Below are 14,260 nucleotides of genomic sequence, written 5' to 3' on the forward strand. Positions count from 1 at the left end.
CACACTGTCCACACTGTGTCATGAGCTCACAGACAGCACAGCCCCCACAGTGACACTGACGGCCTGATCCAGATGGTACAGGAGCCCAGAGCAACATGCCACTTTAAAGAAAACAAAGTGTTTTTAAAACAGCTTTTTAAACAGAGATGATCTGAGACACCTCAGACACTTTATTGGAAAAGTGCAAAATGAGTAACAGTAACAAAAAACAGTAGCGGTCAAAAGTCTTCAAAAAATGTAAATTATAAATAAAATGGCTTAAATAGCAGGGTTTTTTTTTAGCTGCACCTGAGAAAGGTCAGACAGAATATTACATGACCTCTTTGGGCTCCCTCTTTGGTTTGACACGTCACAATTGGCTCAAAGACATGTGGTGCTCCTCTTCCCTGAGGCTCTGGTCCAGTCGCTGTGTCTCCAGCTGGAGGACAGTGGGCGTGGTGTGGTGGGACACTATGCTCAGAGACGCACTCAGATCTCCGTGTAAGGACTGCAGCTGCTGTGTGTTCCTGGACAAAGCCTCGATGAAGTGGGCCTTCTGTAGGAGAAAACAAGGTCATGTATGGAACAAGTATACAAGCCAACAAGAGACCACCAACGGGGGCTCTCCCATGATAGACTTTTTGGAAAACCTTTCCTTAAGATGGAGCTGTACTGCAAACGGTACCACTGCGTTTCTCCCCACAGGGCTCATGGCAAAAGCTTTTAAAAAATATTTAAGACCTTTAATTTTATGGCTTGGCTAAATGGGAAATAGATGATTCATTTGTTTATTAGCTTTCAACAAATGTCTGTGGGGTTCTTAAATCATTTTATAAGGCTGTGACTGCCCCCTACAGTCGGCTTGTTTGAATGGATCTCTTTCGGCTGTTCTTACATGTTATGTTAATATATAACAGCATGTTTAATATGTTTAGCTCCTTCCCATCGCTCTGCCATAGTTGCCATAGTTGCCCCTCTAAATATCCAGGATACCCATGTATTTGAGTATCCTGTTTGCATAAATATGTCATGTCAGGTTAGCTACATGCTTAAACACAGCAGTGGGTTTACTCTTCAAGCTAACAGAAGTACATTTCCCATTCGTTTTGCCCAGAGGCTTTCTGAAAAACTCCCACATGGGGAGTAGGGAGTTAGCTGCTTGTTTAACAGCACAAATCACCTGCTAACTTGTAGTTCCAGCTATGTCAGTTCTTTATGTCAGCTGTAAAGTATCAAAAACACTAACTCTTGACCCCATCTGGGAGTATAACCACACCATATTCTAGAACAGATCTGACATTGTCCACTACCGGAACACATACAGCCCTGTGCTCGACTCTGACTGGCCCCTTTAAGCTCATTTGGAATTACAAAATAAACATATTTTATCATTTGACCTCATGCATGGACTAAAGGAGCACTGCTTTTATTTTAGAGGTGTTTTCTTAAATTGGCAACTTCACTTTTTCATTGCTTCGTCATAACATAAACTCTTCCCAGTCTGATCAGCTCATCAAAACAATGACATTTACTGCTTTATATAAAGAAATACAATTAATCTTATGCAGAATTGAGTTAAACATTTAGGCTCGACATTATTTTCTGTTTCTCATGTGGCCCCATTGAAAAAATAATTGCCCATCTCTGTTCTAAAATATGAAAACCACCAATAAGGCAAAAAAGTAAAGAAAATCATTGTTTAAAAATGTAGCACTGTGTATATCTCTGTCTGGATGCATGTCGTTGATGGTGGTGGACTAACCTGCTCCTCCAGTGTTCTGACCTGGCCCCTGAGCCGCTCCTCCTCTGTGGGTGGGGCCAACATGAGCTGTCCCTGCTGTGTCTGCTGCGTCTGGGACCACCGCAGATCCACCTTAAGAACAAACCCCCAGAAGAGTTAGAGAAGAAGGATGGATCCTGTTTTCACTTGTCCAAGGCTCTCGCACCTGTCTCATCTGTCCCATTTGTCCCATTTGTCCCACCTGTCCCACCTGTCTCACAGCCTCTCTCAGCGCATTCCTCTCCTCCCTCAGTCTCTGGCTGTTCTTCTGTAGATGGGAGATCTTCTGGACCAGGCGTCTCTGCTCCAGCTCCAGTTCAGCCACCACCCGCTGCAGGGTAACCAGTCTCTCCGCTGAGCCCTGGGAACCAGAAAGCTAAAGTTAGCCACTGTTACAGAGGAAGTGACATCTACACGTGACAAATCTCAAGGATACTGATGGAGCAGTGGCAGTCTCTGGAGTATTGATTATTACTACTACTAGTATATATCACTTTATACTGTCACCAGAGAGTTTCACCAAAGAAAAGACTTGACTTTCAGAGTACCATCAGATCTCAACCACCTTTATAACAGGATTATTCCACTAAAGCAGGTCTAAACCAGGTCTGAACAGGCCTAGTTCTAAACAAGAAAAAATAGAAAGGAGGATCAAATTGGGCACTGCAGAATAAAATGGAGTCTAAAAGGACCTTTTTTTAAGGTAATTTTTTATGAAGATTTTATAGATGATATACTTAATGATCTAATTTTGGGCAATTCTGTCATGATCAACTTGTGGGTATTTGTTCCACCTCTGTCTCTATCACGTCTGTGAAGAAGATCTGGAGTCAGACCCCCTCCTCTGGTACAGGACCATTATGCCACAATAACCAAACTATCGTGACACTGTATCAGCAAAAGTCTCTCAATAATATTGTGGGCCATCACAATATTGAATTACAAGTCCCTTTGCTTAAATTCATTATTATGGTGCTTTTATCATAAGCTTAAAAATCTGACAGAACTACATTAGACCATGATCCTTAGCTTTGTTACAGTGCAGTCTACATGATGAAATAACTATATAATAAAATATAAATAAAATAATAAAAATGACAGATTTTAAAGTCTTGTCAAGGCATTTTAAAAGGAAAAAGTAGCATATTCCCAGTTGTTTTAACATAATAACCAACGTACTGTGAGATGCACAGCATGAAAATGTCCAAATCTCTCTGTACAATATCATTACATCCGTCCTCACAATGACACATGCTAATCAGTGGAAAGGAGCTGTCAAAAAAACGTGTTTCTAACACTAACAGGAGCGACCTCAGGGAAAGGAAGCCCCTGACTGGTCTGTTTTTAATGTTCATATCTTGATTAAAATAGTAAAATGAGAGGGGGGACACTTTTTTCATGAGAAAGTGGCTGGAGCTCTGGGCACAGCAGCTCACTGTGTCTCAAAGCTAATGCCAACGTTTATGAAAAGCATACAAAAAAAAAAAATCGAATCCAAAATATCGTCCAGAGACATTTGAATATGGTTACATCCCAACTCACCTGCTCAGGCCCCTGTCCCTGTGGGCCCCTGAGTGTCTCCACCTCTGCCTGTAGCTGCTCCACTCGGGCCCTCCCCAACACCGCCTCCTGGTCCCGGGACTCTCTCAGCTCCTCCACCCTCTCCACAAGCTCTGTCCTCTGGATCAGCAGAGCGTGGACCTGGGCCCTCAGCTCCTCCTGTCCCCTGTCCCTCTGGTCCTCCTGTCCCCTGTCCCTCTGGTCCTCCTGTCCCCTGTCCATCTGCTTCTCCTGTCCCCTGTCCCTCTGGTCCTCCTGTCCCCTGTCCCTCTGGTCCTCCTGTCCCCTGTCCCTCTGCTCCTCCTGTCCCCTGTCCCTCTGCTCCTCCTGTCCCCTGTCCCTCTGCTCCTCCTGTCCCCTGTCCCTCTGGTCCTGCCCCTTACCCTTTTGCTCCTGTCCCCTGTCCCTCTGCTCCTCCTGTCCCCAATCCCTCTGGTCCTCCTGTCCCCTGTCCCTCTGGTCCTCCTCTCCCCTGTCCCTCTGGTCCTCCTCTCCCCTGTCCCTCTGGTCCTCCTGTCCCCAATCCCTCTGGTCCTGCCCCTTACCCTTTTGCTCCTGTCCCCTGTCCCTCTGGTCCTCTGGTTTCCTGTTCTTCTCTTTCTCATTTCCCCGGTCCCTCTGGTCCTTCTGTCTCATGTCCCTCTTGTCCTGTCTCTTATCCATTTGCTCCTGTCCCCTTTCCTCTGGGAGTCTCTGGGACATGGGTCTCTGCAGTTCCTCACTTCGCTGGCTGAGGGCGCTCTTGAGGCGTTCCCCTTGAGCATGGCTCTCCTGAAACAGTGGGGTCACATTGGGGTCACAGTGGGGTCACAGTCATAAAGACAGTATAAAGAAGTGGACACAGGGACACTGTACTATTCGGCTCTAGCCAACTGAAGCCAATAGAGGCGAACAGTTATAGCGGCCAATTTCGAGCAGAGTTCCATGTTTGGAACTGCGAGTGAGTAGCAACCAAACAGCCAATCAGGTGTGAGGCAGTCCACGTGTTGTTAGGGTCATCCACCCGCAGCTCCCTGTCCACTGTCTCATCTTTAAATGTTAATCTTAGCACGACTTGGCAAAAACCCATAGAGATACATTTGGACAGGGAGTAATGATGGCAACAGTGAAGTTGCCGGGGCTGTAGTACACAGAGCCTATTTGTGCCTATGCCTACTGCCTATTTAGAGCGCAGTGGCAACAGGTCAGCTATGTCCATTTATTAGGGCTGTCAGGGAGTTGTAAATAACTAAAGCAATAGCCATCCAAAAGTATGAGAACTTCTAAAAGTTCCACTGTTGAGGCTCCGCTAGTTCAGTGGCTCTTACACAATAAAAGTCTCTGTATAGTCTTATTGTGAAAGAGTCGGACAGAGCAGATAACAGGCTCTATTCACGTTACGTCATTAACCAGGAAGACGACTGGAAACATGTGATGAATCTTCCAGTGTAGTTCACGACACTGGATTCACCGACCGACTGTGATCAAACCCACTGAAGTAAAAGTGATCAGTGGTAAAATGAAGACTGCAGACGGATGTGCTGTTTGGAATCATCAGGAATTTAGCCCCTCATCTCTTCTAATCACTGTACCCAGAGCGCTCGGAGTTGTGTGTCAGTGGGGAAATGATGAAAACTGAGGTGTGGTTGGAATTATTGATTAGCTGAACATAACGGAACACTACAATAACATGAAGATGACAAAAACTGGGACATTTTCTCATTTTTCCTAGATTTTGTCAGACTTATTACTGCGAACAGAGCCTGCTGGAAGCTGCCATCACATGTTTCCAAACGTCTTCCTGGTTTGTGATGTAAGTGTGAACAGAGCCTGTTGTGGAACACTTCAGTAGTGTTTAAAAGAATGGAAGCTGACCATAATGAATAAGACATCACCTAATTAAAAATTGAATTAAATGCAATTACTCATGAGTTAACTCAGGACAGCCATGCAATTAACTGTTGTAACAAATTTTAATCAAGTGACAGCCCTACCATTTATAGACAGACATAGACAAACTTTATTGATGCACAAGGGAAATTATTATATTGATACTTCGCAGTGCCGTCACACTGGGGGTGTTCTGGATGTATGTGCATGGCAGAATCAGCTACCATTGTAACAACGCAATGCACACATTAGCAAACACTGTCAAAAATATTCTGAAAAACTCAAGTAGCACATTTTCATCAGTACAAGCGTTCACGGTCCTGTGAGGAGTGTGATTTTCAACAAAAAGATGAGATTGACCAACTGAAAAATTGTGGCTAATGCTTGTGAACTTGGGACAGCACAAATCAGATGACCTGTTGTAGTTCCAGCTAAATGAGTTTTCTGTCCAGATTGTGTTGAAACAAAACTCAGATTAAAGTCTAACAAGTGTCAGTTAGAGCAGTGATTATCGCAGGGGTGGACAATTATTTTGTCATAGTTTTGACGAGCTGATCAGACTGGGAAGAGTTTATGTTATGACAAAGCAATGAAAAAGTGAGGATGCTGAACAAAAAAAGTCATTTAAAAAAAACACCTCTAAAATAAAAGCTCAAATGCAGCTTTAGTCCATGCATGAGGTCAAATTATAAAATGTTTACTTTGTGATTCCAAATGAGCTTAAAAGGGCCGGTAAGAGTGCCCGGGAGCAGGACAATGTCAGATCTGACTTATAGTTAGTATCACACCCCCAGGGAACGTTGGTGACATCAGCTGCAAAGTAGCAGTACATTCTACGGTCAATGTCCTGTGGCATCAGCGCATACACTCGTCACATGACTGTTACCTGCAACAGCTGTTTGAGCTCAGAGATCTCCTCCAGGCTTGTGTGCAGTCCCATCTTCAGCCTCTGTATCTGCTGCAGCTCTGATTCCTGAACATCACACTAGCTTTAGAAGAACAACAGAAGCACATGCAGTTCTTCGCTCCACTCACCTGAAACTCAAGTTTGCGTTTCAGCCGTTTCACTTCCTGTTCCGCCCCCTCTCTCCTCCTCACTCCCTGGTCCACTTCCAGTTTCAGAGTGCTTATGTTCTGTTGCGCTTCCTCCAGCTTCCTGTTTAGATCTCTGGCTTCCTCATTGAGTGTCCTTCGTGCCTCCTTTTCCTTCTCCATCTGCTCCCTGATCTCCTTCAGCTGAGAGGTCATCCTCTCCCGTTCCATCTGCTCCTCTTCCACCTCACGCTCCTCGTCTTTCAGACGTTCCTCCTGGTTCCTCTGCTGGCTCCTCTGCTCCAGCTGCTCCTCCAGTCTCCTGCACCTCTTCTCCTGGTCTCCTTGTCTGAGCTGGTGTTGTCTCTGCTCCTCCTCCCACTGCTCCCTGACCTCTGTGATCTCTTGGCTCAGCTCTCTCACTTTGGATCGGAGCAGATTGTTCTCCTCCGCCCTCTGCTCCATGTATTCCGCTGCATCCTTGGCCTCCTCCTTCAACCTTGTGCACACCTCCTCAAGTTCTTTGAGTCTTTGGGACATGTGATGTTGCTGGTCTAAGGCAGTCTTCAGCTCTGATTTGCTTTCCTGATAAACACACACAAATAATAATTCTATCTTTGGTTTACATAGGGAGGATTTGACTTCTATGGGCTATTAACTGTAACACATAACATATTTAGATCACCATCTTACCTTTTATTGTTTTGAAAATGATATATTCACCGGAAACAACGTATTAACACTTTCTCAACCCGCAGAGCTCTATCCCAATACAATCTGTGTACATCCTGCTACTGAAACTACTGCAGGTCGCATCAGGTTTGAGAAGCTGTTGTGTATTGTTTTGTATCGTGCTTTTGTATATTTATGTAAAATTGTCATCTAGGAGTATGGGTGTAGGCTTGTGTGACATAATCTTACAGCTAACCATAAGAAGGGTTCGAAAAGGGCCCAGGAGAGATCACGGGATTACTCAAACATGCATGGATGACATCTAAAACCTCTTCAGGCATGTTTTTGATGAAGGAACAATGTTATAACATGGTAGAAAGTTCCAAAAAGATTTTATAATAAAAAACAAAGCACAATTCTGCATCAAGTTACAACACACTAAAAGGAATCCAAATGAAAGCTATACAGTCAGTGACAGACTTATAACTTCACAAATCAGAAAGTGTATGAAGAAACTGACCAGGAGCTGCTTAGAGCGCTCTGCTAAATCTGCGCTCATGTCATCACTATTCTCCTCCGCGTCCCTCAGGCGTGTCAGCAAATGCTTCTCCTTCTCCTCCATCTTTGCGATGGACATCACAAGGTCCCGTCTCTGCAGCTCCTCCCTCTGCAGCAGCTCTGCCCGCCTGGCTGACTCTGCCCTGTGAAGCTCTGCATGCTGTTCGTGCTCCTGGGCGGCGCTCATTTGACGTTCCAGGCTATTCTCCAGACGCTTCACTTCCTTTTCCACCTGTACATTGCAAAACAACACACTCTCAATGTGTGTGTATGGGGGAAAATGTGTGTGACATAGCTTCCACTGACTGGCTGGCCGGCTGATCCTCTATGCTTCTCACCTCAGGAGGTGGATCTTCTATAAACGCACCGTTTTTTCTGCTCTCAGCCCTGGAGAACAAATGGTTGTGGACGTTCTTTAGACTCACCTGTTCTTCTGCTCCTCATCTCTGGGGGACAGATCGATGATGGTGAACTTTCTGTAGATTACACTAGCCTTTATTGTCTCCTTAGAAAGATATTCATGTTGGACAAGCACCTATTCTTTCTGCTCCTCAGCCCTGAAGAACGGATTCCTGTCCCTTCAGCTCCCCTATGCTCCTCACTTCTGGAAAATTGGTTGTGGACCTCTCTCTGTAGACCCCTCTCTGTTGACCCACCTGCTCTTCTACTCCTCAGCTCTGGAGCCTCATTTATAAAAACTGCGCAGGAGTTGTCGTAAGTTAGTGCGTACGCCTAGTAGCTACAACAGGCGTGCGCCACGCAAACTCCATATTTAGAAAACCCACCGCACGCACCAAACCACGCAATCTTTGCTTTATAAATCCAACCTGCAACTACAATTTGCGCACGTAAACCCACGTCACGTCACGCCCTCTCCACACCTCCACCTCACCATAAAAGGAGCATGTAAAGTGACTGGTGAATGAGATTTCCCTACACATGAGCCGATAATCAGTGGGTTTGACCGAGACACGCGGGAGAGAGGCAGGAGGACGCTCCACGCAGCACCACGTGATCACGACAAAGACTTTATTAAAGACTTTATTAAACCTTGTTTAATAAATAAATACAAAACTAAAAGTGACAACAATGACTCATCTGTTCATTTAATCATTTTTTATAATATTCAGGCAGCACATCTTTGCAGTAAAGCCCATGTGTTTTTTCGCTGTTTCAAGAGTTTTATCGCTATATTTTTAAGTCTGTCTATGATGTGTGTGAGGACTGACCCTGTATTTATGCACATACACGTAGATATGTGCACGCGCAAATTATGAGCGCGTGTGAGAGATTCAGATGCCCTCCCCTGGAGAGGGAAAGGAGCGAGGGAGGGACACGGGGATACGAGGACACAGATTTAGCACGAAACACATCACATACAGATGTTATTCAGCCAATTAAAGTCCACATGAAACATCCAAACTGCTGAACCTGTGAGTGTGGGTCTGGGTCAGAGAGCAGCTCTCATGTGCTCAGTTCCCCATTACACAAAAATGTAGGGAAGATTTTGGTTGGAGTCAGGTTCGGGCAGTGGGCTTCGTGTTGTCCGCAGACTCGGGTCACAGACTCGGGTCACAGACTCGGGTCACAGACTCGGGTCACAGACTCGGGTCACAGACTCGGGTCACAGACTCGGGTCACAGACTCGGGTCACTCTGGCGCTCGGTGCGTAAAGCCTAAAGTAAAAGTGTTAAAGTTGCGTTCATTAAATCAAAGCCTGGCTCCTGCTGCGTCCAAGGGAAGAGTTTACTCTCAGGTTGGGTCATTATTTCGTCCTCTGTGTTGGTCACAGTCTGTGTTCTATAGAAGTCTATGGTCGTGGTGTGGACTGTGGGACTCTGCGCTACACTGTGTCCGGGAACACGGCCGCGCTCGTGCACGAGTGTCAAATGTATAATATTGTGGAGAATAATGAGTGGAATAAATAGCCCTTCTTCGTATTTTAACCAAACACTTAAATGCGCAAATCAGAAGGTAATTCTTCTATATATGTGGATTTTCTGATCAAACACTTCCTCAAACTCTGTTCACTTCTGCTTCTCTCCACGAGTGTCGCTTTTTCCCCGTGTCTCCAGACTTTGCGTAGTGCTTACAGGAGGTCCCGAGTTGGCGTAGAGTTAAACAAAGAGCCACGCCTTAGGTGAGTTTTTATAAATACCTTTATAAATGAGGCCCCTGGAGGACAGATCAAAGTGGATCTTCTATAGACCTGATGTGTTCCTGCTGCTCCACAGCACTAGAAGACAGATGGTGAACATTCTGTAGACCCACCTGTTCCTTCTGCTCCTCTGCAACGCTCAGATCCACCCTCAGCATCTCCAGCTCTCTCTCTCTGTGCGCTCGCTCCTCTTCTAACCACTGAACCCTCTTGTCTGACTCTTCCTCTCGTTCCTTCATCATCTTTTCCATCTTCTCCTCCATGCCATCCCGTTCACTCTGTAATGTCTTCATTCTCAGGTTGACTTCTTCTAATTTCTCCACCAGCTTCTGCTCATGTCGTATCTGTTCTTGAAGCTTCATCCTGGTCTCCTCTGCGGCCTCATGTTCCTTGCGTTTGCCTTCCTCCAGTATCTCATTTTGGTGTCTGACTGAGTCCAGTTCTGATTGCAGCTGGTTAACCATTTCCATGAGTTTTTGTACCTCCTCTCGTCGCACTTGTTCCACAGTCTTCATTTGCTCTTCCCTTTGGTTCCGTTCCTTCTGTAGCTGGTCCAGATCATGTTCTCGCTGCTTGTTCAGTTCTTTTAAACTCTCGACTTGCTCCAAAAGTTGCTTAAGCTGATCTTCATGGCTTCTCATCTCTTCCTCTCTCTTCTCCTTTTGTCGCCTCTCCTCCTCAGCTTGACAAGTCCGGGCTGCTTCTCGCTCCTTGCGGTGTTCTTCTCGTACCTTCTGCAGTAGATCAGATGTTGCTGTGACCCTCTCCTCCAGACAATTGTGTTCCGTGGATAACCTCTCAATTTCTTCAGCCTTGTCCTGGTTTTGCTTTTCAAGCATTTCCATCCGATCCAGAAATTGCTCAAGCTCCAGGTCTCGTTCTCGCTGTAGCTCCTCCAGGTTTCTTATATTTTCACAAAGTTTGTTTTCCCGTTCAGCTTTGTCCTCTTCAATTGTTTTGATCCTTTCGAATGCATCATCTAAATGTTCTTCCATTTTAGCACGCTCTCTCTGCAACCTCTGCAGTTCTAATACTTTGTCCTCATTGACTTTTTCTAACATTTGTATCTGACTTAGCAGTTTTTGACATTGTTCTTTGTTTTCCTCTCCTTCTTGCTCCATTCTGGTAATTCTCTGGAACATCTGCCTCTCCTCCTCCTCCCTGACCCGCTGTGCCTCCTGGTCTTCAGCACATTTCTGCTCTAAGGTCCGTATGCGTTGGCGCGCTCCAGTCAGTTCATATCTGCTTTGGTCCAGACAGTGGTGAGTCTCCTGTAGCTTCTCTCGCACACTCTTAAGATGTGTGTCCGTGACTTGTTTCTCCATCTCGAGAACATCCAGGCGGCTCCTCAGCACCTCCACCTCTCCATCTCTGATGCCCAGCTCCAGGTTCAGCTCCTCCAGCCTCTTCTGAAACACTTGGGTCTCTTGTCTCCTGTCCTCAGCCTGCTGCCTGAGCGTTTCCTCCTTTGCCTCTACATTGTTCCTGTGTTCTTGATCAGACCTCCCCAGCTCTGCCTTCAAACACACAATTTCTCCTGCCAAAACAAAACACATTTCATGTCAAGAATACACAAATGTAAACAAAGTGTATGACAGGCTAGACTGCCGTCATAACCTGCCAGATATGCTCAAAATGAGGTAGAAAACCAAGCAGAGTCTACAGCAGCCTCTGGAGCCCAACAGCTCAGACCAACCTCCACAATCATTACCCAGTGAGGAGTACCTCAGCTCTGTCGCAAGTACGTTAGGTGGGAGTGTGAGGTGCTAACAGCAGTGAGGTCTAATATAGACTGCATTTGTATCAGTGGCAGCACAGTTTAATAGGTGACCTATTAACTATGATCTGCCAAGAGTTAGAATACTAAGGGCTATATTTATTAAACATATGCTTCATTATGAGTGGAAACTGTGTGCTATTTGTGGGCGTGTTCCACCTAATATTCCATTAGAAACTCTGCCATATTCATTTGATCCCAGGTGCAAACTTACGGGCGCAATATCCGCAAAGCGTCAATAAAAGACCAAAATCTCACTGTGTCTGCTTTTTACCATGTCCAGTGCTTTTAACACGTATGCAAATGCTTAGTAAATATACCCTTTAAAGGAGTAGCCTAGATGTGGCTCACCCTGCAATGAGCTCTTGGTCTCCTGTAGGCTCTGGAGATGGATCTGGAGTTGAGAGTACTCCCCCTGGGCCTCCAGCAGGTCCTTGTGTGCCTGGCTCAGCTGCTGCCTCAGAGACACACACAGAGACCTGCAAGACAACAGTAGTGAGGAGTACCTAGCAGTAGTGAGGAGTACCTAGCAGTAGTGAGGAGTACATAACAGTAGTAAGGAATTCCTAGCAGTAGTGAGGAGTACATAAAAGTAGTGCATGGTGGTGGTGAGTACCTGAGCTGGAGCAGCTCCTGGTGCAGGTGCTGGTTCTGCCTCCTCTCACAGTCCTGCTTCTCTTGGATCCTCTTGGTCTCTTGGAGGTTCACCTCGAGAGAGTGCTGGGTGCTCCTCAGCTCCTCTCCCCTCAGGCGGAGCAGCTCCTGAGCCTCCTGCAGCTCCTTCTGCAGCATGGCAGTCTGGGATGTCAGCTGAAAACACACAAGAAGAGGACATCACTATGGCTGCGTTCAGACTGCAGCCTGAAGTGACCCAAATCTGATTTTTTGGCTTCTATGTTCCTGTATCTGATCTTTTAATGACAGTCTGAACGGCACAGATCCGATTTTTTCAAATGTGACCCAGGACACTTGGATATGTGCTCCTGAAACCGATACATATCTGATCTTTTGACATGCGACTTCAATCTGAACGGCCAGAGCTCATCCATCCGACCTACACGTCATCAACAAGCGACAAACGTCACTATTCTGCGCTGAAGCAGACGGAAACCGGAACTGTAAAATTGCCAGGTGCTCAATGCTCGCGTCCATGTTTGGACAACTTCTGTAAACACAGAGCACGCTCACTGCGGTTTATCGCATGGGGTTGACGTCATCGTGTCTCCAGTGCACATGCGGGACACTTTCGGGCTGTTTACTGTTCACACTGGAGTCACAGACAAGTCGCATTTAATTGGAAATGTGAACGACCACGCAAAAACATTGGATTTCACAAAAAAATCGGAATTGAGCATTAAGCCCTGCAGTCTGAACGTAGCCTATGAGTGTTTGGACTTTGGCCAGTCAATGGGATTTATCCTGCACGTGTGTAAACTGGAAGTGTCCGAGGTACTTGGATAAAAGTACCTCGGTACTGTTAAAAATCAGCAGCTTTTGATCTGGAGGATTCAGAACACTGGATTTTGACAGTGTTTTTTGTAAGTGTTTTTTCAAAGGGTAATGTATTGTGTCTGTCAGAGGTAGCTCACCTGCTCCCATCGCTCGTGCTGACTCCTCTGCTCCTCCTGCTGCTCCTCCTGCTGCTCCTCCTGCTGCTCCTCCTGCTGCTCTCTCAGGCTCCTCGTCTGCTCCTCCTGCTGTTTCTCTTCCAGGCTCTGCTTCCTCTGCTCCAGCCTTAGCTCTAGATCAGCCTGCTGTGCTCGAAGCTGGGCCAAGAGCTCCACCCCAGCCTCCCACTCACACCTGCACACACACATAGATACACACACACACTCACATAGGACTGGATGAATATCTAAAATGAGATGTTTCTGACACATAGATCTTTCAGTTTTAATTTGACCTGAACCCAAGCAGTATTTTGTAATTGGCCTTCTGTGCCACAGTTTTCCCACAGTGAAAACCGTGTTCAAACACAAGGTCCATCAGCGCATGTGATACCAGAACACCATGATAAACTTTGTTGTCATGTCACCTTCAGTTGTGTCTCTCGGACACTCGCGTGAAGAGAGAGCCTTAAGACTGCCACACACTACAGGATTTTTCAGTTTTAAACGATTTTTAAATGTGCAACAAAAAGTGCACACCATTACACAAGGAGAATCTTATGCGATTTTAAAATCAGAGAGAAACAAATCGCAGCCTAAATCAGGCAAATTCTCCTGTAGTGTGTGGTGGCCTTTAGGTGTCAGTCAAACATTATCTTGTTGTGAGTTGGCTCTACTGAGAGAAACTCCTCGTGGCAGGGCTCCAGGGGTGGATGAGATCTGTCCTTAAGTGTGTTGTGGGGCTGTCTTGACTGACACATCTCTGTAAGGTCAAGGACAGTTACATTAAAGATTACCTGAACTCATCACGTTGCTCTTCTACAGCTTTCAGCTCTCTCTGCAGAGCGTTGACCTCTGACCTCTGAGCCTGCTGCTCTGATTGGCTGTGGGACAGCTCCGCCTCAATCTGAAACAAGGCACATCTAAATTTTTTAAAAATATTCTTCTATAGGGTATTAACTGTTAACACAATTATATAATAATAATAATACGTAACACTTGCGTAGCACTTTTCTAGATGAAAGGTGGTTTTAAAGAGATGGGCTTTCAGGGCTTTTTTTAAACATGGGGAGTGTGGATGAGTGTCTGATGTGTTTGGGCAGGAAGTTTCAGAGGGTGGGGGCAGCAGTGGAGAAGGCCCTGTTCCAGGAGACAGGAGTTTGGCGACAGCTGATCGGAGGGCACGGGTGGGGGTGCGGTGGTGGAGGACCTCAGAGAGGGAGATGGGTGGGGGCCAGGTTATGGAGGGACTTGTACACAATGGTGTG

The 14,260-nt window shown here is 46.0% G+C and overlaps 1 protein-coding gene across 4 annotated transcripts in view; it reads right to left on the reverse strand.

Moving 5' to 3' along the window:
- Positions 1-133: 133 nt before the first annotated feature.
- The window catches only part of si:dkey-230p4.1 (trichohyalin), a 31,556-nt gene continuing 17,429 nt past the window's right edge, over positions 134-14,260 (reverse strand). For 3 of the 4 annotated variants that reach the window (XM_055153360.1, XM_055153363.1, XM_055153356.1), the window contains 12 exons: positions 13,790-13,899; positions 12,975-13,188; positions 12,002-12,195; positions 11,737-11,864; positions 9,722-11,145; positions 7,413-7,682; positions 6,224-6,805; positions 6,075-6,161; positions 3,302-4,090; positions 1,926-2,120; positions 1,742-1,852; positions 134-535 (listed from right to left, as the gene is read on the reverse strand). In XM_055153360.1, coding sequence (XP_055009335.1) covers positions 350-535; positions 1,742-1,852; positions 1,926-2,120; positions 3,302-4,090; positions 6,075-6,161; positions 6,224-6,805; positions 7,413-7,682; positions 9,722-11,145; positions 11,737-11,864; positions 12,002-12,195; positions 12,975-13,188; positions 13,790-13,899 — 4,290 coding nt within the window. In that variant the 3' untranslated portion in view covers positions 134-349. The remainder of the gene's footprint in view (positions 536-1,741; positions 1,853-1,925; positions 2,121-3,301; positions 4,091-6,074; positions 6,162-6,223; positions 6,806-7,412; positions 7,683-9,721; positions 11,146-11,736; positions 11,865-12,001; positions 12,196-12,974; positions 13,189-13,789; positions 13,900-14,260) is intronic. The other variant, XM_055153368.1, reaches the window with a different exon arrangement.

This window comes from Boleophthalmus pectinirostris, unplaced genomic scaffold, assembly GCF_026225935.1.
Source record: "Boleophthalmus pectinirostris isolate CB_2022bp ecotype Guang Dong unplaced genomic scaffold, ASM2622593v1 HiC_scaffold_1, whole genome shotgun sequence".
NCBI classification, from domain to species: Eukaryota; Metazoa; Chordata; class Actinopteri; order Gobiiformes; family Gobiidae; genus Boleophthalmus; species Boleophthalmus pectinirostris.